Consider the following 26465-nt stretch of genomic DNA (forward strand, 5'->3'; position numbering starts at 1 on the left):
TCTGTACGCCCTGGAAGCTGGGGAAGTGACTGCCTCGAATGACCTTTCTTAAGCCTCTTTCTACTGCGATGTTAGCAGGGGTCAGTGTCAGGCTGGGAAATTGCCATCCAGGGTAGCCTGTGTGTCGTGTTGCTTGTTTCGAGCAGGTGGGCACGAAGTTTGGTCGGGATTCTTGGAGAAAATCTGGAAGCTGACCCAGAGCAAGGCTGCCCCACTCCACGTGCAGAGAAACCCCGAGGCCTTCCGTCTCCCTCTCCCGGGGACTCAGCCCAGGCATGATTACTGGCACTTAATGAACCAATGAATACTTGCTCCAGAGCAGGGTCCCCAAGCGTGCAGGGCATCCAGCCCCATGGGGTCCTCAAAGGATCCTGCCACACCTGCTTCTCACAGGCTCCATCTCTGATTCTGAAGTTGAGGATTCTTCCCTTTGAGCAAGGATCTCAGGCAGAGGCTTAACTTGCCCGTGCAGGTGCAGGAAGGAACTACTTAGACTTCTGTTCATTTTTCCGTCTCTATTTTGTACATAATACGTATATGGAGTATAATGTGTGGGGACCTGTACCTGCTTTCTAACATTTGAAAACCATCCTTAAAGGATGTCCCATGGGAAGGAATTCCATGTGAGGATCTCAGCTTGGATTGGACAGAACGAAGCATGTGACCATCACTGCTCCCCACTTGTCCCTCCCCTCTATTCACCACTCCCATTCACTTTGTGTCTCAATTTCATTCTTTCCAAGGTAAAGAAATGGTAGATTTAACAGATGTAAGGTGGTTTGGTCGAGCTACACTTGACGTACTTCAGAAATTGAAAGGAAATTGGAGGAAAACATTGGTGAGAGTATAGTAAACCTGAGAAATAACACGAGTGTCTCTTTTTCTGTTTAGAGGAAAGGGAGAAAAAGGAGAAAAAGGAAGAAAAGGAATCGGAATGCTTCCATGTCTGCAGAGTTGGATTCCTTGTCCTCATCCCTCTTGGGCCCCTGTAGTCTGAGTTCGCTTGCAGACCCTGAGCTCCCGGACACAGCCCCACCCCAAAGCCCAGCTCAGCAGGGTGGTCCCACCCACCAGACAAGCCAGCCCCCAAGTGTGGGCAAGACGCCGCTGGAGGCTGTGGGCCGCCCTCTGCAGGGCCAGGTTGTGAGAGGAGTAGAAGCAGCTACGGACACCGAGTCTCTGAGCAGCCCGGTACCCCAGGACCAGACTCTGGAAGGAGCCTTCCCGGAAGGGAAGGACCACCACTCCCCGAACCCCTCCAAGGGCAAAGGCCTCCCCACTTCTGCCAGTGAAGGCCCTCCTAGGGAGAGAGATGCTGCTCAGGAGCTCCCACTGCCTGAGCCAAAGGGGGACCACTCCAGGCCCGGGAAAGAGCCACGGGCCACTGGGCAGCAGGCCAGGGCCCCTGCCTCTGGGGTGAGTTGTTAGGGGAGTGACGACCGGGGTTGGCCTGCTATGTCTCGACACCTTGCTGTGCAGTGCGGTTCTGACAGTACTTCACTGTCTGGGAAGGGTGTCCACTGGCACTTGCTCCCTGGGAAGGGGGGCTGTGGAAGGGGCTGCCCTTCCACCCCGAGCTGCTGACCCCTGTCACTGGGCTGGTGGCATATACTTACCCTTATGCCACTGAGTCAGAGTTTCCCTGTCCATTTTGTTCTGTTGGCCCTGATGTTTTGGGGTCTTTATTTCTTCCAGGCAAGTGTTGCTGCAGCTGAGCCAGCTGGTGCAGGGAAAAGAGTTGGGAAAGAAGTTAAAAATCAGACTGAGAAAATGAAACAGCCTCCCACAAGTGTCCCTGCTTCCCAAGACAACCACCAGGTAAAGCGTCTCGTTCCGACCTGGTCGGCTTTCCAGGAGGCCATCCCTGTCCTTGCTGTCTGTCCCATGGACTGCTCCTTTTGGCCCCATTCCTTCCACAGCTCAATTTAATCATTTGGTGAATATGTATTAGGTGCTGGGGATGCAGCCTAACATTTGAAATGAGACCAGCTCCTGCCTTTTGGAGCTCACATTCTAGTGGGGAGAAAGAGAAAGTGAGGTCAGGTTGTGAGAAGTGCTGCGGAGAGAAGTAGGGCGAGGGGCTGGGGTGTTGGAGGTGGGTGACAGGCAAGGCCTTCCAAGGAGATCTGAAAGAGTGACAGGCGAGTCGCATGGCTGTCTGGGGACGTGCAAAGGCCCCCAGGTAGAGTGTGGTGGACCTGTTCAGGGAGCAGCAGGAAAGAGGGGCCGTTGACAGCGGTGCGGAGAGGAGTCCTGGGAGGCTGTGGTAGGTGGCCCAGAAGGCATTCGAAGGTTCTGAGCAGGGAAGGAATGTGACCACTCTGGCGGCTATGAGAAGCATCCCCTGTTGGGGGCAAACGTGGAGGCTGGTCATCAAGATTGGGGTTTGGGTGCTTGTTCCAGGAAGCTGCAACCAAGGACCAGATGGGTGTTTCTGGAGGAAAAGCAGGTGAAAATGAGAAGGCCAAGCCGAAGGACCCGAAGAAGCCAGAGGGGAATAACAGAAATAATGCAGCCACTGTGAAAAATGAGAGGGAGCAAAAGAGCCAGAGGGAGAGCGCACACAGAGCTAAGGAATGGTGGGTGTGACCCGGCTCGGGGCGGCACAGGCCTGGTCCCCACCCTGAGCGGGGGCTGGAAGGGGCCATGTCACCCCAGAGGAGATTCCCACCTTGCCCTCTTGTTGAGTCTTGGGGGAAAGGGGAACACTCAGGAGGTAGGCAGTGGAGGGGCACCTGTCCCAATTCCTTGCTCAGGTAAAATGCTCTGTAATATGGTCCCTGGGGTCCCTGAGGCAGCACGGGCCTTACAGAAGTCAGGAGAGAGGCTGTCACGTCCCAGAGTACTCAGCCACCCCCTCCTGCCACAGCCCTCAGCCCCTCGGAGCTGGGCAGAGATCACCCCCACCCCCACCACGCCCACTGTCCTCCTCCACTGTAGAGGGAGAGCCGAGGGCACCCACACAGCAGACAGCCTGTCTGAAGTGTGGATGCTCTTGCACTTTGTTGGGGTGTGTCTTAGTGCACAGCCAAGAAACAAGGGTCCTGTGTGCACACGTGTGCCTGTGTGTGTGTGCAGAGAGGTAGACTGATCCAGATATAATCGGTGTTTTCCTCCGTGGCTTTCCCCTAGCCCACTGAGCTCCTTGGAAGGAATCACGGTGTACTTCCATGCAATCATTTCAGAACATTTCCAGTTCAACCCCGGGCAACACAAAGTGTTTGTTAGGGGTGGAGAAGAATTTGGGAAGCCCGGATGGAATCATGATGTCTGCGAGATGTACTACACCAAGTGAGTATATCCCAGTAGGCCTGTAAGGAAATGTACAGAACATCCAGTCTTTGAAATATATTGAAATCATAATTTTTATCAAGTTGATTAATCCTTAGAACTTTGGGAAGATGAACATTTCAAACAACTCTTCCCTATAATGCACTTCTTTGTCATACTTCACCTTGGCCCGTTTTCTGTCTCTGCATGAAAACCATGCCTTGTTCCGGAAACATCTTCTCGGTCAGCATCGATTTATAGCTCTGGGTCTGCACTCCGTGCTGTGTTTGAGAAGAATGAAGATTTCTGGGAGAGGATTTTTGGATAACAGGCTGGTGTCCTGTTTATTCACAGAGACCTACATGAGAACGGGTCCCTTGTTGAAGGCAGCACCATCATTTCTAAGCAGCACCTGGATAAGCCCATTCCATACAAGTACGTCCTCTGGCGAGGCAAGGGCCCTGTGGAGTATGAGTTCATCTACAAACCTCAGCAGAAGGAAGGCGAGCACGTGAACCGCTGTCTCCATGTGAAATCTTCCCTTCTGGGCTCGGGAGGTAAGCCTCAGGCTGGGCTCCTGATCGGAGCTCAGAAGGCTGGACATTACTCCTGGGGATCAAAGGCTTTCCTTGGCCCGTGTGGGTCCTCTTTGCTTGGCGTTGGCTCTGCCCTACCCCCCAGCTCTATGTTTCATAAACCTGAGCTTGGAAACATGTTTCTGATCAGGTTGGCTTAACCATTCACAAGAGTGAACAAGGGAAAGGGTTTTTACTAAGGGAAAGGAGAGAAGATAGAGCCGCTGGGAAGTAAAGGGACTGGGGCCTAGAGGGGCAGCAGTGAGCAGGGGCAAGGGCAAGGGAAACAGGGCTGCCAGGACCACAAGACCTTCCCAGATTTCCAAATGGCGACTGTGAATAAGACATCCAGCAGAAGCCATCAAGGGCTGGATCCACTGCCCCCTGCTGTCTGTCGTAAGTGTCACTCTTCTGTTTTCTTTTTTTCACTTTATTGTTTCTCTTTCTTTCTCTTGTCTGTTATCTGATTCTTTTTTCTGTGCTCTGTTTTCTACTCGCTGTATTCAGTGTGTGTGGTGTTTGTGTGTGTCAGGTGTGTGTGTCCAGTGTGCGTGTGTATTTGTGTGTGTGTGTACATGTGCATGTGTTCTATATAGAGAGTCTATATGGGTTCTACTTTTAGGAACTTGCTTAGATCTTCTTTGTGGCTGACTTCTTGGTCTGTCATAAATATTCCATGTATGCTCAGAAGGAATGGATAATCAATTTTGTGACTCAAAAGCTGTATGTATATCTATTAGATAAAGCCTGTTTAATATTAAAGTCCTTGTTTAAAAAGATCCATCTGTCAGCTTTTGAGAGAGATGTTCCAGTCTGTCACCAAGACCAGGTGCTTTGTTTATTTATTTATTTTTTAAATTATACTCATGACTTGTGTGGGTTAGGAGTTTGGATGGAGCACAGCAGGGCTGGCTGGTTTCTGCTCTCTGACGTCTGGGACCTCAGCTAGGAAGGCCTGAAAGCTGGGAGTGATTTGCTGGCTGGGCTTTGGAATCATCTGGAGGGGTCTTTGCAGTTGATGCTGCCCGTGGCTGGGACCTCTGTTGGGCTGACAGCGATTGAGGTCAGTGGGGCAGGTGCTTGGTCATTTTGAACTGGCCCAAAGAGACAGAGAAGAAACTAGCGTCATGCTCTCTTCTTAAATGTGCCCAAGTGTTGACTCGATCGCCTCCAGAAGACTCTATTCTGTATGGGCTGACCAAAGAACAGAGCCCTGCGATACTTTCTGGTTTTGCCCTGTACTTGCTGGATGATCCAAACTGGCTGTTTCCATGCTTGAGGTGACCCCTCATCAGACAAGAGCTGATGCTGATCTAATCTTGCCGGAGGAGGTGGTAGTGATTTGGGATAGCAGGTCCCATTTGCTCTTATTTAAGAAGCACTGCCTTAGTCACTTCAGATTTTATCTGGCTGGGTCCTGGTACTTAAGCTGTCAAACCAGATAGAGATGCGCTTTTCAACACAGAGACAATCATTTTAAAGTCCATTAAAAAGATTTTCTTTCCCTTTCTTCCTTCCTTCCTTTCTTTCTCTCTGTCTCTCTGTCTCTCTCTCTTTCATTGAAGTATAGTTAGTTGTTGTGTTAGTTTCAGGTGTACAGCAAAGTGATTCAGTTATGTATATATATTTTTTCAGATTATTTTCCATTATAGCTTATTATAAGATATTGAATATAGTTTCCTGTGCTATACAGTAAATCCTTGTTGCTTATCTATTTTATATGCAGTAGTGTATATCTCTTAATTCTATACTCCTAACTTATCCTTTTCCCCCTCACTTTCTCCTTTGGTAACCATGTTTGTTTACTTTGTCTGTGAGTCTGTTTCTGTTTTGTAAATAAATTCATTTGTATTATCTTTTCGATTCCACATACAAGTGATATCGTATAATATTCTCCTTTCTCTGTCTGACTTACTTCACTTAATATGATATTCTCTAGGTCCATCCACTTGCTGCATATGGCAATATTTCGTTCTTTTTTAATGGCCGAGTAATATTCCATCACACACACACACACACACACACACACATAATATTTTCTTTATCCATTCATCTGTTGATGGACACTTAGGTTACTTTCATGTCTTGGCTATTGTAAATAATGCTGCAGTGAACATTGGTGTGCATGTATCTTTTCGAAATAGAGTTTTCATCTTTTCTGGATATGTGCCCAGGAGTGGGATTGCTGGATCATACGGTAGCTCTATTTTTAGTTTTTTAAGGATCCTCCATACCATTTTCCATAGTGGCTGTACCAATTTACATTCCTGTCAGCAGTGTAGGAGGGTTCCCTTTTCTCTACACCCTCTCCAGCATTTATTTGTAGACTTTTTGATGATGGCCATTCTGACCAGTGTGAGGTGATACCTTATTGTGGTTTTGATTTGCATTTCTCTAATAATTAGTGCTGTTGAGCATCTTTTCATGTGCCTGTTGGCCATCTGTATGTCTTCTTTGGATAAATGTCTGTTTAGGTCTTCTGCCCATTTTTTGATTGGGTTGTTTGTTTTTTGATATTGAGTTGTATGAGCTGTTTATCATTAAACAGATTTTTAGGTTGTAGAGTAACTCAGAATTGCCAGATTATTTTCAGATGCTTTTTTCTTAATCGTGATATTGTTCTAGTGTTTTTCAATAATTATACTTTGCAAGCTTTTTTAAAAAATGAGTGTTAAAGCTTTTTCCTTATTGTTGCACGGGCACTTAAACTGCCTACTTCTTGGTGTGGGCCGTTCTATTTAGAGGCCCTGTTGGTAGGTTGACATTGGAGCTCCCTGGGAGATGGTACCCTGGTGAGTTGGGTTAAATCAAGAGTTTTAAGCAGTAAGGAGGTCAGTCATAGTAACCAATGGAAGGCCTAATGGGAGTGCCAGGGAGGGCCTTTGTTGGCTTCCGAGGGTCTGGAGGTCACTACTTGAGCCCAGGTGGGGAAGTGCCCCAGCCCCTGACATCATCAATGCAGGTGATTTGGGAGGAGTGTCTGGAAGTCACTCTTGTTGATTGAGAGAAGTTTTATGCTTTGTTTTATTTGGTGTGGTGGTGGTTTATCTTAAATAAATGTAGTTTTCATCAGTCCCAATAAACAGAGAGAGAGATGACTTCCGTCCTCTCTCCCTCCTTCTAAGCCTCCTGTGAGTGCTCTCATTGGTAGAACCCACTGTGGCAAGACGGGCAGAATGGAGGTTCTGGGCTCCAGCTCTGTGACATGGGGGAGACCCAGACGGCAGATATGTGTGCTGGTGGCAGAAACAGCCATCACGAGCGCTCTATCCCTTCCAGTGCCTCTTTCCTTGTGCTGTGTTTTGCCTGAAACTGATTCTGCTGTGTCTGCATTCCTTGCCTACCCTCTTAGCCTCTCTGCTTTTGTCCCAACTCTTGCTGTTTGCTCTCAAGTTCAACTCTTGCAGCCCCGTCTCTGTTTCGCTGGACTGTTGTTGGTTTTTTTTTTTTTTTCTTTCCATCCATTCAATGTGATCATCATTTTTTTTTTTTTTCTTTTGTCCGTGCCACATGGCTTGCTGGATCTTAGTTCCCAGATTGGTAATCGAACCTGTGCCCCATGCAGTGGAAACGTGGAGTCCTAACCACTGGACCACCAGGGAATTCCCAATCTAATCATCTTTAATGGGTGAATTTAGCCAATTGGCATGAATTGAGACTGTCAGTGGAAGACTCAACTTTTGACAAATAATCATGTCTTTTCTCTCTACCTTGTTTCCTTGTTCTTTTTTGTACTTTTTCTAACTTTTGGATTTTCTTTCTCTTTTCTCTGGGGGTTTGGAACTTAAATATTTTATTTCTGCTAGTAGATTCTTCAAGACCAAGACCATTAATGTCCCTCCCTGTCCCACCGTCCCGGCGTCGAGGGTATCCCATGCCCAGGACGTTGACTGGCACTCCCTTCACCTCCATAGCACTGGCCATCCCAGGCCAGCAGCTCTCACTCACCTTTTGTCTGGGAGAGCGTTTTTATAAAACCGAGAGAGAGCCACTGTGTCCCATACCATATGGAGCAGGAAAAGCTTCCACAGGAGGTGATGCCTGAGGTCAGATCCAAACAGTGATTCCAAGTTATCGCTGGGAAGGGCCAGGATGGGGCAGGGATGGCTGAGTGGGGACTTCCAGCAAAGAGCAGACTGCACAGTGAGGAGAAGGAGGCCTGTTCAGAGGCTGGACTTCCTGATTTTCATGGCTGTTTTTATGCACTTGTGTTGCCTCTGGTGCCTTACTGACCTCTTTGCCTTCTAATTATTTGACAATTGATTTTCCTGGGTTTTCTGGGTCTGTACTCATATCATTTCAGCTGGTTATAAGAGCAGCCATGGGTTCAGCCCTTGTCCCATGTCAAGGGCTGTTTTGTCTGCCATGTGACCTGTACCGTCCTTCATGGAGTGGGCACCATGGTTCCCAGGACAGAGGAAATGGGCACTTGCACCAAGTAACATACCAAAATGGTGCACAAGTGCTAGTGAGGGATGCAGTTTCAGTACGAAATTTTTGACCTCTGTGTGGTCATTTTCTAAGGAACTCATGTACCAATTGTGCTGAACCATCTAGTTCGACAAAGACATGTTTCAAGTATTTTCAGGGCAGCTGAATCGTGTGCCTCACTCAATTCACTGTAGGGTGTCCAGCTTACTTGTCCTAAACAGCCGTGCTCCACCCAGGGGCCAGGCCCCCTGTTGTTTATCTGTGGATGGATACCTGGATGGAGCAAGTGTTGGCTGCCTTCTGTTTACCACGTTCTGTGACGTACCTGTCTTTCTTCCTTTCCTTGGCTCCTTCATCCTATTTCTTCTGGTCAAGATCAGCCTTCCAGGGTGGAGTGTCCAGGTCTAGTGGGTTTTGATGCTCCTAAGTATAACATTGCTCTTTTAATCTTAGACTGGCACCAGTACGATGATATAATTTGTAGGAGGCCCTCTGGGAAGTGGCAGAAATTCGTGGATTATCTAACAGATGGTACAAGGAAAAAGTTGGTGAAAGGGAAGCAGATCGCGGCTGCGGTCATGCTGGACCACATCTTCAGCATCCTTGAGACCTGGAATGCCATCAATTTAAAGAACTTTTTCACCCAGTTCCAGCAGTTTTATTCTGTCATTCGGGTGCCCATGATCTATGAAGGAGAAGAACAGCTGTGGAGCACTCTGCAGTACGAAGAGAAGGAGGTACCAGGTCTCAGGGGTGTCAGCAACAGCTCCCTTCTCTTCCTCCTGGGCACTCAGCATCACTCCACCTCCTAGTGGCCAGATGACCCCGAGAATCAGTGGACCAGGTGGATGGGGGCAGGATATTTCAGTCCCTTTTCTCCTAGTGCCACCTCTAGGGAATTCTTTGTCCTCCCCATTTTCTTCCTCCTCCCACCTCCTCACCTGCCCCCCCCACTGGTCCCACCTCCTCACCTGCCCCCCTCCACCACTGGTCCCACCCCCTCACCTGCCCTTCCCCTCCACCACAAGAAGGCTGGTGCCCTTCACTGCATCTCCACCTTCTCTGTGGTATGGCTTAGGCATTTTTGAGACAGACCTGGAGCCACACCTGAGATGACCAGTATATCCTTACAAGGCTCAGGACCCCCCACTTGATAGCCCCTCCATCATGCTGAGGCCTTTGGACGTACCAGTGGTGGCACCTCCCGAAGACCCAGGGCGAGGGGGATGCTCAGGGTTTAGTGGGGAGGCAGGCAGTGGGTGACCCCTCCACAGAGGCCTCCCTGCCCAGCTGATGGGGAAGTAAGCATAGTGATGGGCAGCTCTTGACACCTCTGGTGGGTTCAATGCCATGGTTCTGTATCTCCCTTTTCTCCTGGGAGCAGGTGAGAAAGCACCTGTGGGAATGTTTGACAAAGAAAATGGCACCATTTCTGGAAATGAGTGGGGACCCTCTGCCTGAAGACTGCCCAGTGAGGAGTAAATTGAGAATGGGCCTGATTGTCCTTTTCTCAGTGGAAAAATTTCACTTTGTCTTATCGGAAAGTGACCTGGGCTCACTCTGTTACCTCCTTTGCTCGAATGCCAGTTCACTGGATGCCCTTCGCAAGGATCTGATCCACATCCTTGAAACATCTCAGAGGTAGTGTGTGTGTGTGTGTGTGTGTGTGTGTGTGTGTGTGTAAAGATTTTCTAGCTCTCTAATGGTTTTTATCTGATGATAAAAATAAGTGCTTGTCAGAGAATGGATGAAGACATGCAAGGAATAAAAACTAGCCGTAACTTTACTGCTCACTGTTGTCACGTCAGTGTGTGTCCCGCTAGCATTTTCTAGCCGATGTGCTAGTTTTCATCTTATTCACGTTCTCCTGAGTACCCTGCTTTTGAGCAGTTTTAAGGTGTATCATGACTCAGCCCCACGTGCGTGTATTTGGCGGGGGGGTCATGGTAAGACAACGAAGCCGGACTTGAGGATGTTTGTGGAAGTACTGTGGGTGCCCTCCCCGTGGCCTCTGCAGTTGCTGTGCCCAGTTCACGAGCCAGAGCGTCACTGCGCTGGGCCCGGAGCACTCGTGGTGTGGAGGCCGCGGCCTGTCCTGAAGGCACTCATGTTTCACTGGGTGGAGGCGCCGCCCCAGAACCCTCTGATGGTCCCAAGGTCTTTTTTCTGGAGCTGTTTGAATTGAACTTCAGGGTGATATTGGGCAGCCTTCTCTGAGCAGTCAGTCTTATGGAACACCTGCCTTGTGGTTTTACAAATTTAAAACACCCAGTTAAACCCTGTTCATTTTGAAAGAGAGAAGAAATGCTGGCAAATGTACAAGTGTTTCCAGGTCTTAAGAAACATCCGTGTTTTGTGATTGTAGGGAACATGCCGTGTATTATTTATAGGCTCCTTCCTTACATGTAAAAAGTTGCTTTATATGTAGATTTACTGTTGCCAGATGACCTGGGTTCAAGCCCCCGCTCTGGCACAGGGGGCCTTGCATAGATCACATGCCTCTCTGAACCTCTGTCTCCTCCACTGTCAAGGAGGATGGAAAGATGCCACCAGGAGTTTGCTCTGGGGCTTCGAAAGGGCCAGTTCAGTGCCTGATGCTTTTTGGGGGTGCCGAGGGGGCCCCTGAGGTTTCTCCCTGATCTGGTCACTCTGTGCTCAGACACCCGGAGCGCTCTTATCTTATGCTCTGTGCAAGGAGCTGTCCCTTCGCTGGTGGATGTCGGACCCCCGGGGCTGGCCTGACACTGGCCATGCTGGGCTCACATGGGATCTCTGTTCCCTTTCTAGCTGGCAAGCATCCATGGTAAACCTGTGCCAAATGTGCATGGACAGAAAGGTTGACCACTGGGTGTGTGCCCTGCCTGTGCTGCACCACTGCATGGACCTGTCCTCACCAGCCCAGGACTCAGGCGTGCAGCCCGAGGACACCTGGGCAGCCCTTGAAGGCATCTCCTTCTCTGAGTTTCGGGAAAAAAGAGCAGATGAGTAAGTTACAGACCTGCACTTACGTATGTAAATCTTGGAATCATAACTGTGCTTCCAAGATCTCCAATGGACTTTTAGTACCCACTCATTCCTGCTTTTAGTAATGGAAGTAATATATCACTTCTTTTTAAATTACTTCTTTAAAGATTTTAGGGGATTTCCCTGGTGGCTCAGTGGTTAAGAATCCGCCTGCCAGTGCAGGGGACACGGGTTTGAACCCTGGTCTGGGAAGATACATGCCTTGGAGCAACTAAGCCCGTGCACCACAACTACTGAGGCTATGCTCTAGAGCCCATGAGCCACTGGTGGCGCAGTGGTTGAGTCCGCCTGCCGATGCAGGGGACACGGGTTCATGTCCCGGTCCGGGAAGACCCCACATGCTGCGGAGCGGCTGGGCCCGTGAGCCATGGCCGCTGAGCCTGCGCGTCCGGAGCCTATGCTCCGCAACGGGAGAGGCCACAAATTATGTATTTTTCTTTATTTTTCTTACAGTTTTATTGAGATATAATTGACCTATAGCACTGTATAAGTTTAAGGTGTACAGCATAATGATTTGACTTACATTGCAAAATGATGACCAACGATAAGTTTAGTGAACATCTATTATTATTTCATAGGTGCAAAATTAAAGAAAGAGAATAAAAGTTTCTCCCTTGCGATGAGAACTCTTAGGATTTCCTCTCTGAACAGCTTTCATATATAACACAGAGCAGTGTTCATTATATTTATCATGTTGTATGTTATATCCATAGCATTTATTTATCTTATATCTGGAAGTTTGCACCTTTTGTCTGGTTTCATGCAATTCCCCCCTGCCCCGCCTCTATGATAGATTATTGATTCTGTTTTATCCTGTTTTCCAACCTTCTTTTTTTCATTTAACAGTATATTGTGAACGATTTTTTTTGCCAGTAAATATATACCTACTTTTATAATGACTGCTTAGTGTTGCAAATTTGATTTAGCCGGTTCTCTCTGCCTGGACACTTGGATTATTTCTGCACTTTCGCTTTGTAAGCATGCTTTGATGCACTTCTTTGTAATTTTCCCTGTCCAATTATTTCCTCAAGATAAATTCCTGAAAGTAGAATTTCACAGGTCAGAGGCTTTGCACATTGTAGGTGCACATCTTGAGGTAGTGAAGTACTATTTTGAGGCAAGGAAAGATTTCTTAGAGAAGACACAGAAAGCACAATCCATAAAAGAAAAATGGTAAATCAAATTTAAGTACAAAAGCTAAATAAAAAATACAAATTCAGTACAAAAAAATTAATACTAACACTTACTTCCAAGCACAGATAACATTCCCCATTTACTTTGTTTTTTGTCAAAGAAACTATTCCAAGTCTCTCATCTGCCCTCCCCGCCCCTAATCCAATAGGATCTAGCCTATAGGTTTTTAGGGATTGAAATAGTGAGTGAGCTGAATTATTTCTTCTTCACTATTATTGGAATGTTTTGAAATTAAAGCCAAATTAAGATTATTTATATAATTATATATATTTTAAATTGCCCTTCAAGGGGCATTTATCTAGAAGACTGACTATCTAGAAGAAATTTAGCTGGAGAATGACAAACATTAGCATTGGTCTTAAAGATCGTGTCTTTTAGGCAAAAGTGGCCTTTAGTATATAGTGAAGCTTTATCCATCCATATGTTTCGCGTAGCCTCTGTCGCTTCTGTGGCACTTGGCTGTATTTACTTTCCCATTGTCATATTTTCGGGTCTCCAGGACAGTGTTACAGAACAGCATAATTTAAAGACCTTCCCCGGACTGGGTTTGCATAGACTGTTTGATCCAGGGCACTTGCTTATTCACGCATCAACATGCTTAGTTCATAAATTATTGCACCCACAATGGAAGACAGTATCAAAAGTTAAAAAAAGAACTGCCATAGGATTGCCAGCAGTCCTACTTGTGGGTATGTAGCCCAAGGAAATGAAGTAAGTATCTCGAAGAGATATCTGTACCCCTGTGTTCATTGCAGCATTATTCACAATAGGCAAGATGTGGAAGCAACCTACGTGTCCATCAACAAATGAACAAATAAAGAAGCAGTGGTGTATATATGTGTGTGTGTATACATATATATGATGTATATATACTTGTGTATATCGTCATATATATGTATATATGATGCAGTATTATTCAGCCACAAAAAAAAGGGAATCCTGCCACTTGCAACACATGGATGGACCTTGAGGGCATTATGCTTAGTGAGATAAGTCAGATAGATAAAGGCAAATACTGTACGATATCACTTATATGTGAAATGTAAAAAAGTCAAACTCACAGAAGCAGAGAGTAGAATGGTGATTACCAGGGGCTGGGAGGTGGGGAAAAGGGGAGATGTTGGTCAAAGAGTACAGACTTCAGTACTCTGAAGAGAAATTAGTTCTGGGGAGCTAACGTACAGCATGGTAACTATAGTTAACAATACTGTATTGTTTACTTACAGTAAGCTAAGAGAGTAGCAACTTTTAAATGTTTTCACCGCAGAAAATGTTTTCACCACAGAAAAGAAATGGTAACTATATGACACAGTGGGTGTAGCTATCAAGTAATGCTATGGTGGTAATCATTTTGCAATAAGAAAGAGTATCAAATCAACACATTTAACCTTAACCGTAACACAGCGTCATATGCCAGTTGTATCTCAGTAAAGCTGGAAAGTGCTTAATTTGGGGTGGATTCTTTTATTATTGTGATAAAATATACCTAACCTACAATTTACCATTTTAATCATTTTAAGTGTACGCTTCAGTGGCATTAAGTACATTCACATTGTTATGCAACTGTCACCCCCATCCGTCTCCAGAACTTTTCATCTTGTAAAACTGAAACTGTGTCCCCATTAAACAACAACTGTCTACTCCCTCCCTCACCACCAGCCCCTGGCACCCACCACTCTACTGTCTGTCTCTATGAATCGGGCTCCTCTAGGGACCTCACATAAGTGGAATCAGAGTATTTGTCCTTTTGTAAGTGGCTGATTTAACTGAGCATCATGTCCTCAGAGTTCATCCATGTTGCTGAATCCTTAATGTATTATTATTTACTTCTCATTTGATTGAGTTCTTAGCATTTAAATCATTTTTGAAATCAGAACTTTTCAGGTCCTTTCTAACATAATTTTAACTAACTTGGTCTGTTTTACTGATCTCACTGTTGCCCTTTTTTTCTGTTCCAATTTTCCCTTATATAGGAAACAATTACTCCAGCTAATGGGAAAGAACAGGCATTTGCTAAATGTGGATGAGTATCTGTTCCGATCCTGGTTCAGTTTGCTCCCTCTGAGTAACTTGGTTCATTACATGGAAGACCTCACCGACTACCTGAGTTACTCACCTGCTCATATCCTGGACTGTCTTCTAGGGACTTGGTACCGGCTTGAAGGACTTGAGGAAATCTCCAGCAGAAATTCCCAGGTTTGTTGTCTGGAATCGGCTCTTGAGTCCTTGCTTAGCAAAAGCAGATCAAAACCGAATCAGTCAGAATGTGTGATTCTCCTTTTCTGAAAACCTGACAGGGTAAAGCATTTAGAAAAAAGAGAACCAGGAGGGGTCAATATTTCATAGGGTAAAGTGTTGGTTTCCTTGAGTTACTCTGTTTCAGTAAATAGAACTCAATAAAACAGTAGCCTTTGGGTATGTGTGATTGTGCAGGGCAGGGCTAGAAGTTATTCTGAGTATTGGTCCACTTCCTAATTGCTCTCTGTCCTTTCCCATTTTGGGGGTGGATAAAATGGTATTATTTTATTTAAAAAAAAATATTTGTTTATTTTTGGCTACTTTGGGTCTTAGTTGCGGCATGCAGGATCTTTTGTTGCTGCGTGCGGGGTCTTTGTTGCAGCGCACAGGCTTCTCCCTAGTTGTGGCACGTGAGCTCAGTAGTTGTGGCGTGGACTTAGTTGCCCTGTGGCATGTGGGATCTTAGTTCCCCAACCAGGGATCGAACCTCCATCCCCTGCATTGGGAGGTGGATTCTTAACCACTGGACACCAGGGAAGTCCCCAAAATGGTATAATTTTAAAAACTGAGTTTTATTTGTAGAAGGTATAAGATTAGTATTTGAACCCCTTAAAATTTGTTTATAGAAAGAAAATAATTATTATGCCCTATTTATGTTGGATTTTGGGGGGTCTGTTTTAGCAAAGATGGTGGCATCATGATTAAATCCTCTTTTTTTTCTTTTCTTCGCCACCCTAGAGTATTAAGAGTACTTTTGAAATGCTGTTGCACCTCCTGGATATGTTTCGGGAAAAGTAAGTAGAAAAGTAAAGTGTAGTCTCTCTCCTGCACACGGTTATCGCCTACTGATTGGCTGTATCCCATATTTGCTGTCATTAGTGGAAGGTCATAAATTAATATATATCCCACTACTTTTTTCAAGGTATTAATGTAATCATCCTACTTTTTAAAAAAGGGAAAAGCATAGAAATCAGCTGCTAAGATTTTGGTTTATTTCCATCTGGTCTTTTTTCCTGTGCATTTTTGTCATTTATTTTTAAGTGATCACCATCATATTACATATTCATGCTTGCATCCTGCATTTCATCAGCATTTAGTCTTCAAATTTTTTTTACAAGTCAGGGAAGTTGAAAATAACAATCAAAGTTAGCTTTCCAAAATCATCTGAGATTATTTGCTCCTGCAAATTTGTGTGACCTCTGATACCCAGAAGGCACAGTGTACCGAATGCAGAACAATAGAAATGTACCTGTGGGAGAGAAGGTATTTTCTGAGATTCTTGGAGCACTGCCAGGATCACCTCATCTGAATTAGTAGGGTGTTCAGGATGGAGGTGGGGGTGTCAGGTCTTCATTAACATCAAGCACCTGGGGCTTCAGGGACCCCCCCCTAATTCTGTGTATTACAGAATTGCCCCAGTTAATTCCTTTCTCATGCTGCCTTCTAAACCCCACTCTGATCAACTCCCTAACTCTCAGCTCTGGTCATGTGTCAACCAGTAAGCAAGTCCATGCAGAGCGGGAAGAGATTTCATGCACAGGATATCCCAGGATATATTCTTCTAGCATTTCTTTCTCTTTCTCCCTCCCTGTATCTTCCTGATTTTTAAAAAAATTTATATGGTATTTGAATCTTTGGTAATATGCATCCCTAAGATTTTTTTCAAACAAAGGAATACACTTGGAAATAGTTTAACTTGCTTTTGTTAAAATAGTTCATACCGTGGAGGCAAACCAAAAGGACTTTGTTTCCTTTTTATCTTAATCCCAAGTTCAAGACAGATGGAAATGTCCTGGATGTTAACCTATATGGGATCAAGTACACGCCTTCCTTGTAGGTGTTTTAAAGGGAAGGAACTCGTCATGGATAAGGGGTACTGTTTTCTCATTCCTCCTAAATTACTTCATTGATTTCTTTCAACTCTTTGTGGGGTAGGATTCTTGAGGAGCCCTTGATACAGTCCTACTTGACTGTGTGCCTGAAACTTCACGAAACTACCTGCAGAATAACAAAAGAATACACGTTTTATGAGATGCCTGCCTTATCTGCTGAGATTGTTTGCAGAATTATTATACTTAAACTTCTAGTGGTAAGTGGAACACGTACACGTAATGTTGTACCCAGGAGAGCTATGGAACCTGAAGCATCCTCCGTTCAAAAAGGAGATAGGCTAATTCTAGGGTTGCTGGAATGACACAGAGTGGCTGATTGTGTCATCAGATATTTGTCAGTACCTACGTGATGCCAGGTTTTGTTCTGTGCATCGAGGCTATTTTGGTGAACTAGGGTCTGCGTGCTTGCTCTCCGGAGCTTGCGTTGGAGGGAAGGAGGCAGTGCAGGATCTCAAGTGTAGAGTATCAGCTGTGACTGGGTTAATCCAAGAGCTCTGCAAGTGGCTGGGACCTCAGGCAAGGACCTCCCCACCTAAATGCATATTTATTGAGCTTTATTCCTGTTCACTGAAACTCAAATACAGTAGCGAGGTCCACACACCTAAGTGCCCACCTTAGAGCCTTTCCACACAGGCTCCATCTCCCTCATCAAGCTGTAGGGACATCCCAGAGCTCTGTCCCCCCTCGCTCCACACCTCCCAGAGGTAACCACTCTCCTGATCTCTACCACCATGGGTTAGTTTTGCCCATCTTTGAACTCTTTCCTTTTTGTGTCTGGCTTTCTTCACTTGACGTGACATCTCTGAGTTCCATCCGTGACGTTGCTTGTTGTGCGCAGCTTATATTTTCCCATTGTTGTGTGATCTTCACCAGCTTGAGTTTGAGCTTCCACATGAAGGTGATAGATGATTTCATATTTAGATCGACCATTTATTGGTTAAGCATTTGACACATCAGAACTGGGACGTTAGTGATATAAAATAATTAAGTATATGTTTTAACTTGTTCCTTTTCGTTTTTCTTCTTTAAAATACCAAGGATACATTTAAAAATAAACACTGTTGGTAAGATGATTGCTTTCTCCTGAAGTGGGTATTATTTAAACCATCATAGGCAGGTGCCAATGTCTAGATAAACTGTGTTCAAGAAATTTGAAATTTGTCAGTTATTTAGGGTATATGTTCCTGTAGAAATAACTATCTTAAATGTTGGTTGGGATCTCAGATTAGTGTAATCCACGGTCTGATCCAAATACTCTACCTGTGCCATAAAAGCAGAAAGCTTTGCAGAACTGAAATTAAATAAAACCAAAGTATATGAAGAGTTTTCGCAAAGCTTTTGGTTGCATGCTGACATAAAGAGTTGATAGGATTGATAGGACATCAGATCGAGAAAAACAAGGAGCAAAGCTGAAGGTTCTAGAGTAGATTTTCAGACTTGGGTTATTCACTTACGTCCATCATCTGTGCTGGGTGCAGGGGATACCCAGATGGAGAAGACGGGTCCCTGGCAGCAGGGTTGCGTAGGAGGGGGACCATCCTGTGAGCACATAATTGCAGCACAGTGGCTTAATGCTAAGCTGGAGTGTTGATCAGGTGCCCTGGGAACAAAGGGCCTTTGGAGGGGCTGACGTTCCCACAAGGCGAGAGAGCAGCCCGTGCAGTGTCAGGGAGGAGAGGAACATGCTGCTCCGGAGGACCCACAGGTAGCCTAGTGTGGCTGGAGATGGAGCTGAGATCTAGGCAATGCCAGATCACAGATGGCATGCACACCCTGCTAAAACTTCCAGATTATTCTAGAAGCTGCTGCACCATGCGGGGATGTTCCACATGGATCAGCATGTCCTGCTTTCAGCTCAGAACTGTCGCTGGCCCTTGCCACCCACATCCTGAGTGCTATGCTCCCGTCACACCTGTACCCCAGCCCACCACTCCCATGCTGCCCAGAGCTCCCCGAATCTTTCAGGGAAGAACTGCTCCCACGAGGCGGGGTACAGCACCCTTTATGTGCCTTGAAAATAGCTTGTGCTTTCTCATCTTGGCACTTGCCCTGGTTACTGACCATGCTGTCAGCTCCTTGGGCAGCTGCCTCGCCACCACGTCTTTAGCCCTTGGGCCAGGCATCTCTGGAGGGAGGGAGTGACACCAACAGATCCAGTTTTGGGGGGTCCTGACACTTACACAATTTGAGGGTCTCAGTTGAAGCAAAAGGAAACACACACAGAACTGGGAGAGTCCTCTAAGTGGGACTGATGGCTGGGCTGTATCTGCTTTGTGGTAAAGGTGCTTCTGGTGAGAAGGAGAGGGAGAGAGGGAGGGAGGCATCCTTAGAGCCCTTGACCCCGGGGAAAAGGGGCTTTTCAGGGAGAGGGAATGAAGGGAGAACCTCAAGGAAAGAGCACCAGTGGTTGGGGACGTGGGTTTACCTCCTGGCCCGCAGACCAAACATGTCACTGAGGGGCAGGGTTTACACTAGCTCGGCTTCTCTGAACTGCTGGAAGCTCTGAGCCCTGGGTGCCTCCTTCACAACCTGTCCAGAGGAAGCTTGTCAGCTCTTCCTCGTCTCGGAGTCCAGGAAGTCTGTGCATTGGCGAGGCAGAGTTGCCTCTGTTAACAGTTGCCTGGGGTCATTTGATGGGGCATCCATGCCACTCCTTCTCCTGCCTCGTCCCCCCATACTGCCCACCCAGAGTGAAGCCGAAATGCTCTAGGGAAATGAAAGTGCTATGAATGCGCAGGCTCTGGCCGGGCCGGTGAGTCTGAGCGCACAGGTGGTGTCGGGGGTGCAGGGGGGAAGGGAGTGGCATCTGGACGATCCTTTGGGTCCACAGCACAGGGACAATCAAACTCTCTGTCTCTCACTTGTGGTGACAGGATTCAGCAGGAGGACAGGGAAATGAAACTGGAAAGAAGAATTCAGTAAAAATAGTCTTCCAGGGGACTCTCGCCGCTACAAGATCTTGGCTTCAGAGAATTTTTCAAAAGGGCGTGTTCCGGACCGAGTATGCGTTTTCCGTCGCCTTCACTTACTGCGAGGAGATTAAGGTAAGCCCTGCCGAGTGCAGGGAACCCAGTGGGTCTTGTTTGCAGAATGGGCAGCTGCTCCCCTAACAGGACCCAAGGGCACGGGCACCCTGGTGGGTGGGCCATGGTCCCCACACCGATGGTGAGACTGCTGAATGGTGAGGACAGACCTTGTTGGGCTGGTGGGGAGGGGCATTCGAGTCTGATCCAGTGCTGAGGTTATGAGTCAGGTTTATGATGTTGAAAGTAGAATAAGACGGAAGCAAGAGCTACTTGAAAGGGAAACTGGGCAGAGTGGCGTCTGAATGTGAGGAAACTGGAAATCAGTTCCAAAATGTTGGGAGGCAGGGAGGGCTTCCAGAAACAGAGGTGTGGACAGAATCTTGTGCCACTGAGGAGGAAGAGGGAGGGCCTAAAGACTGTTGGCTCCAGGACAAAGTTCTAGAAAGTGATATAAGCAAACCAACCAAATGGCCCTCTGACGTCATCAAACCAGACTTCAGTAGGCTGTTGCCTTCCAGGGATACTTTAATGGAGTCATTATAAAATCACATAGCTGAGACTGTGCGTGAACAGAGACAAATGACTCTCACTCCATCTCAGACTTCTTCAAACTTATTACCTATCTACACAGAGGGGAGAAGATCATTAATCCAGAGCCCAGAACTCTGACCACTCACCCTCACCCTCACCGGGACAGAGTCTAAGGTCAAAACAAGGAAAACATACATCTTGAACTTCGTTTAGAAGTTTTGTTGTTGGCAGTGGAATGGGTGTAGCAAGTCTGGAGCTATGTTGTGTGTACTCTAAGGCTGAGCAGATGGACACAGGGTTGCTGCTGTTGGAAGCCCAGGTTCTTTCTTACTGGAGGAGGGATGTGTGGACCAGGGGAGAGAGGAGGAGGTCTGTGGTTTGGAAGGAGCTAGAGGTATAGCGTGAACTCATGATTTAAAAAGCAACAACAGGGTAAAGACCTGTACTAATAAAACTATGAGACACTGATGAAAGAAATCAAAAATGACACACACAGATGGAGAAATATACCATGTTTTTGGATTGGAAGAATCAATATTGTGAAAATGACTATACTACCCAAAGCAGTCTACAGATTCAATGCAATCCCTATCAAATTACCAATGGCATTTTTTACAGAACTAGAACAAAAAATCTTAAAATTTGTATGGAGACATGGTATGAATTGGGAGATTGGTATTGAGATATATACACTAATATGTATAAAGTAGATAACGAATAAGAACCTGCTGTATAATAAATAAATAGCAACAACAGGGGCTTCCCTGGTAGCACAGTGGTTGGGAGTCCGCCTGCCAATGCAGGGGACACGGGTTCGAGCCCTGGTCCAGGAAGATCCTACATCCGCAGCAGCTGAGTCCCTGCACCACAGCTACTGAGCCTGCACTCTAGAGCCGGCGAGCCACACTATTGAAGCCCACGTGTCTAGAGCCCGTGCTCCGCAACAAGAGAAGTCACCACAATGAGAAGCTGTGCACTGCAACAAAGTGTAGCTCCTGCTCGCCGCAACTAGAGAAAGCCCGTGCACGGCAACGAAGACCCATCGCAGCCATAAATAAATAAATAAATATTTTAAAAATTAAAAAAATAAAAAGCAACAACAGTTCCTGACTTCATCCACCGAAAGGGCCTCGAGATTGACACACCGAGGTCCGTGAGCACACCCAGAGCCCTAGTCATGGCTTCTAAATGTCATTTCCCCTAAAAAACAAACCAAAACCAAAACCAAAACCCCCCAAACCTGTGCTTCTGGAAGGAACAGCAGATTCTAGAGGTGGGGCTGAAGAAGTGAAAGGCCAGCCTGAAACGCCTTGTATTGCCAGAAAGTAGAAGTGCTTGAAGTCGAGTGGTGACATGTCACGAGGAGACAGGACTAGATCCAAGGTGATATCCTAGGTTAGATCCTGGATGGTAAAAGGATGTTCATGGGAAAACAGTGGTGAAATCCAAATAAAGCCAGTGGTTTTGTTCGTGGTAATCTAGCAATGCTAATTACTTAGCATTACGTACTATGGCTACGTAACGTGTTAGCACTCGGGGAAATTGGGCTGAGAGTATCTGGAACTCTCCATACTATCTCTGCAGTATTTCTGTACATCTAAAATTATTAGATTTTTAAAAAAAGGAGACAGAAGCTAGCTTGCAGGGGTTCCCACTATCCAAATCTGAGGCAATTGGAGTATCACAATGAGTAATGAGCAGAAGAGGATTATTGTATTAGAGATTATCGTATCAGGTGGAGTAAATCAGACAGAGAAAGACAAATACCATATGCTGTCACTTCCATGTGGGATCTAAAATACAACACAAACGAACTTATTTACTAGAGACAGACTCACAGACATAGAGAACAGACTTGTGGTTACCGAAAGGGAAAGGGGGTCTGGGAGGGATAAATTAGGAGTTTGGGATTAACAGATATAAACTACTAATATATAAAATAGGTAAACAACAAGGCCCAACTGTATAGCACAGGGAACTATGTTCAATATCCTGTAGTAAACCATAATGGAAAAGAAAAAAACTTTGTCATCATCATAACAGAAAGGAAAACAGAAAAGGCCAGAGAACTCTTCTAGAAAAGAGACATGGTAACTAAATGCAGTCTGTGTCCGTCAGTTGGATCCATGACCCAAACAGGAAGGACACCTGTGGACAATGAGAGAAATGTGGACATGGACCCTTCCTCGAGAAAGGTCACACCCACGTGAACTGGCCTCAGAGTGACACCTGTACTACCATGTGTAGCAGAAGGGACATGGTGTTGGGGATGCCTGCCCAGGACTTATGGGCCAAGGGACATGACGTCTGCAACTTCCTTCCAATGGTTCAGCAGAGAAAATGCCTATTTCTAGAGAGACTAAAGGGAGCACAAAAGAGAAAGAGATAAAGCAGTCGCTTTAAACACTGGGGAGTCTAGCTGAAGGTATATGAGTGTCCTTGTGCTGTCATTGCAACTTTCTGTTAAGTTTGAAATTTTTTGAAATAAAACAATGGAGGGAAATCCTTTCAGGTTAAAAACCAGTTACACAGTGGAAGAAACTGTAGAGATGACCTGTCCCAGTCAGGACCCTTCGTTTTATAAGGCTAAGGTGGGTTGCCCTGACACACCAGTGACACAGCAGACCATTGACAAAGATGAGTCAGAACCCAGGTGTCTCTGAAGCTCTGTGCGTAATCATCTTCCTTCATAGAATTCCACTGTGGCATCTATAGGTGTCTTAGTGGCTGTCCCTTACCTGTGGGTTTTGCAGGTCTGGAGGCGACTGGTGGAAATAAACTTCCCTGCAGAGCATGGCTGGAAGGAATCCTTGCTGGGGGACATGGAAGGGAGGTTCAAACAGGTACTGAAAGTCGGGGGATGTTCTTTTTGGAAGTCGGTAAAACCAGACCGTGAGAAGCAACCGAGACACGTGATGACTGCATTTGAATGGACAGGGCATGGGGTTCATATGACTCTGTCATATGATTTCTGAGTCAGCCTTAACAGTTTGACCGCAGATGGTATTCCAGAGAAGAATAAGGGCACAAGGTCTGGGCACCAGGGGAACCCTCAGCATGCATGGGGTTCTAATTGGCACTAACCCTATATGCTGTGGCTCTAAGTGGCCTGTTGGTGACAAGAGCCTTATTAAACCCAGTGACAAGTGGGGACAACACAAAATTGCTCCTCATTTTTAATTAAGGCCTGTGACCCTAGAAAATTCGGGTTTTAAAAAACAGGATATGAGGGTTTTCTACGTAACTGTTAAATGGATCTTTTTAGGAAAAGAGAAGCAAAGAAGAAACCTCTTTTAATTAATTAATTTTAAAAATTTATATTTTTGTTATACATTTATTTTATTTATTTTTGGCTGCGTTGGGTCTTCATTGCTGCGCAGGCCTTCTCTAGTTGCAGCGAGCGGGGACTACTCTTCGTTGCGATGTGCGAGCTTCTTATTGCGCTGGCTTCTCTTGTTGCAGAGCACAGCCTCTAGGCGTGCGGGCTTCAGTAGCTGTGGCACGCAGTCTCGGTAGATGTGGCACGCAGGCTCACTAGATGTGGCTTGCAAGATCTAGAGTGCAGGCTCAGTAGTTGTGGTGCATGGGCTCAGTTGCTCTGCAGCATGTGGGAATCTTCCCGGACCAGAGCTTGAATCCATGTCCCCCGTACTGGCAGGCAGATTGACAGCCACTGCGCCACCAGGGAAGCCCTTTTTTTTTTTTTTTCAAATTTACCTGCTTTTGCAAGCTGCTGTGCCGGATGCTTTTTCTGCAAAGTGGGAATTTTAGCCTTCTTGGTCTTGTTTGAATTTTTGCCTTGTTGGTCTAATGGTTAGAGGCAGGGAGGACATGCTTAGCATGGGATGGGAAGAAGGTCAAAATAATGGGGAGCTGATACAGTAGTAGGAAAGTGAAAATTACTAGGGTGTTTTCATTCCATAGTGTCTGAGAGGGCAGCACCCCAAACCTATCACACCCTCATCTTCCCGTCTTGCAGGAGAAGCCTCTCTCCCAGATCTCTGCCTTCTGTAACACTAACTGGGATGCTGCAGGTGCAGAAGACAGTGTGTCGAAACGCTTTGAGATGTGTGCCATTGAAGCCGTGGGCTCGATCTGCCAGGTGAACAACCTTTCCCACTCAGGAATTGCGTTTGGGTTCACACCTGCCTTCTGTCTTCATCAACTAAAGGCTATTAAGTGCCGCTGGTTCTGAGACCCTGCACCGATACAAAGAATGGGCTCTGGGCATCCCCCTCCCCAGCCTGAAATCCAGTACCCTGTACCCACTCCTTGAAATGCCACTCAGCTTCCTGCTACTGCATGGTATCATAGCAGTTCATGGGTGACCTCCAGAAATCTCACAGGCTGCTCCTAAATGCCCCATTATTATCATTGCCACCTACCCAGCCTTTGTTTTATTGCTTGCTAATAACACTTGCTTAGCATGCAGTAGAAGACCCCAAAGGTTAGCAAAGCATTATGGAAGAAAAATGTATGAAGTTGAAAAGATTTTATCAATTCACTTAGAAAGAGAATTAAAATTTATGTGTTGTTTGTAGGCAGCTTTACAAGAATTACAGTTAGGAATACAAAGGATACCAGTATTAATGGTTTACTTGTATTATGTTTGATGTTTTTCATAATGTGAAAGTCCCAGGAAAAATGTAGAAACTGGCATTGAACCAGAGGAAAGAGGGGTGACTTGTGGGTTGTGTCTGTCGGTACCTGTTTCCGCATCCCCAGTGTTCATCACTTACGGAGACAGTGCACAGGAAAATGGACATGCCCTAAGAAAAGTTAAGCATTTTATTTACAATTGGTTTTTTTGAGGCTTTGTAAAACTAGTTATGAGGGATTTCTGAAATGCTGTTGGGTGGGTAATTTACTTCTGTTATTCAAAAACAAACCAACCAGAAAAACCTTCTAAATATCCCTCTCTTTATTCATTTTCTTGTAGTCTCAGACCAGTATCCTTGAGAAAATCTCTTATAAAGACTTGAGGAAATGTGGCATCCTTGTGTCTGCTGTGATCACTAAGTCCTGGCCGAGAAGTAGAGGGGAATTTGTAGATGACTTAGGTGAGGTTTTGAATCACCTGCTCACTTGGCCAGAAATCAATCATCTCTTCAAGTTGTATGGTATGTTCACAGAGGGTGCTGGGAACATGTGCTCTGTCCAGTGGTGCCTCCTGACCCAAGGGTAGGGCAGAGTATTTGTCCTGTGAGTCAGTTCGAATGGGTTGATGTTTGCCAAAAGAAGCAGCTTGGATGGAAGGACCCAGGAAGGTTCATAGTATCTTGTATTGTAATTGAGAGCTAACACTGAAAGCCACCATTCATAGAAGAGCTGCTGAACACCAGCTACCATGCTGATGTCTTATACTTGAAGTGGTCCTGAGGGTCCTCAGACAAAGAAACTGAGGTGGAGAATGTAATAGGACTTACCCAAGGTCTTGCCAAGAATAAGTGTTAAGAACTGAAATCAAAACCCAAGTGTGTCTGAGTCTAAAACCCTCTCTTTGTTGTTCTGAGATCCATATAAATGTCCGATCCAATACTGGTGACCTTAGCAAAAACTAAGTACTGCCTGATTTTTCCACCCGTACATTCCATGACCCAAGCGTTTGTGACCAAAGAGGGGGAGATGTGTATTTCTCTAAAAACATTATATTCAGGTTTATGTGTGAGTCGTTAGATTCAAATCTAGTGGAAAAGCACCACAGTTAGATTATTTTGCGTCTCAGTTTCATCAAATTACTGGGACAGCCTTAAAACAAAAAGCTAAGTTTCTTCAATGGCAGGGTTGTTGTAGCGATAAAATAAGAAGATTGATGTGGAATTCCTATGTAATGATTAAAAACTACTCATTTGAAAATATTACATTTGTGTCTTTTAAATTAATAGACCTTATATTTTAGAGCAGTTTTAAGTTGATAGAAAAATTGAGCAGGAAGTACAGAGATTTCCCATATTTAGCCCCTCCACACACAGAGTTTCCTCTATTATTAATGTCTTGCTTCAGTGTGGTACAATTGTAATAACTGATGAGCCAGTATTGATATGTTATTAATAACTAAAGACCAGTGTTTACATTGGGTTTACTCTGGTACTTTCTGCGGGTTTTGACAAATGTTTAATGATGTGCATCCACTATTACCGTATCATACCGAATAGTTTCACTGCCCTAAAACCTTGTGTTCCACCTGTTCATTCCTCCCCTCTCCCCTCTTCTGCAGTTGTGCCTTTTGCAGAAAGTGATATGGTTGGAATCACACACTCTGTAACCTTTTCAGATTGGCTTCT

The 26465-nt window shown here is 45.7% G+C and overlaps 1 protein-coding gene across 1 annotated transcript in view; it reads left to right on the forward strand.

Moving 5' to 3' along the window:
- Positions 1–26465, forward strand: part of RNF213 (ring finger protein 213) — a 109231-nt gene that overhangs the window by 23309 nt on the left and 59457 nt on the right. Inside the window, 15 exon segments of the mRNA XM_024761024.1 lie at positions 892–1416; positions 1696–1818; positions 2404–2579; positions 3133–3291; positions 3625–3827; positions 8730–9013; positions 9661–9917; positions 11064–11261; positions 14468–14690; positions 15471–15526; positions 16668–16821; positions 19498–19668; positions 22935–23024; positions 24161–24283; positions 25121–25301. Of these exon segments, the coding sequence (XP_024616792.1) occupies positions 892–1416; positions 1696–1818; positions 2404–2579; positions 3133–3291; positions 3625–3827; positions 8730–9013; positions 9661–9917; positions 11064–11261; positions 14468–14690; positions 15471–15526; positions 16668–16821; positions 19498–19668; positions 22935–23024; positions 24161–24283; positions 25121–25301 (2923 nt within the window).

Source organism: Neophocaena asiaeorientalis, unplaced genomic scaffold, assembly GCF_003031525.2.
Source record: "Neophocaena asiaeorientalis asiaeorientalis breed wild unplaced genomic scaffold, Neophocaena_asiaeorientalis_V1.1 scaffold30, whole genome shotgun sequence".
NCBI classification, from domain to species: Eukaryota; Metazoa; Chordata; class Mammalia; order Artiodactyla; family Phocoenidae; genus Neophocaena; species Neophocaena asiaeorientalis.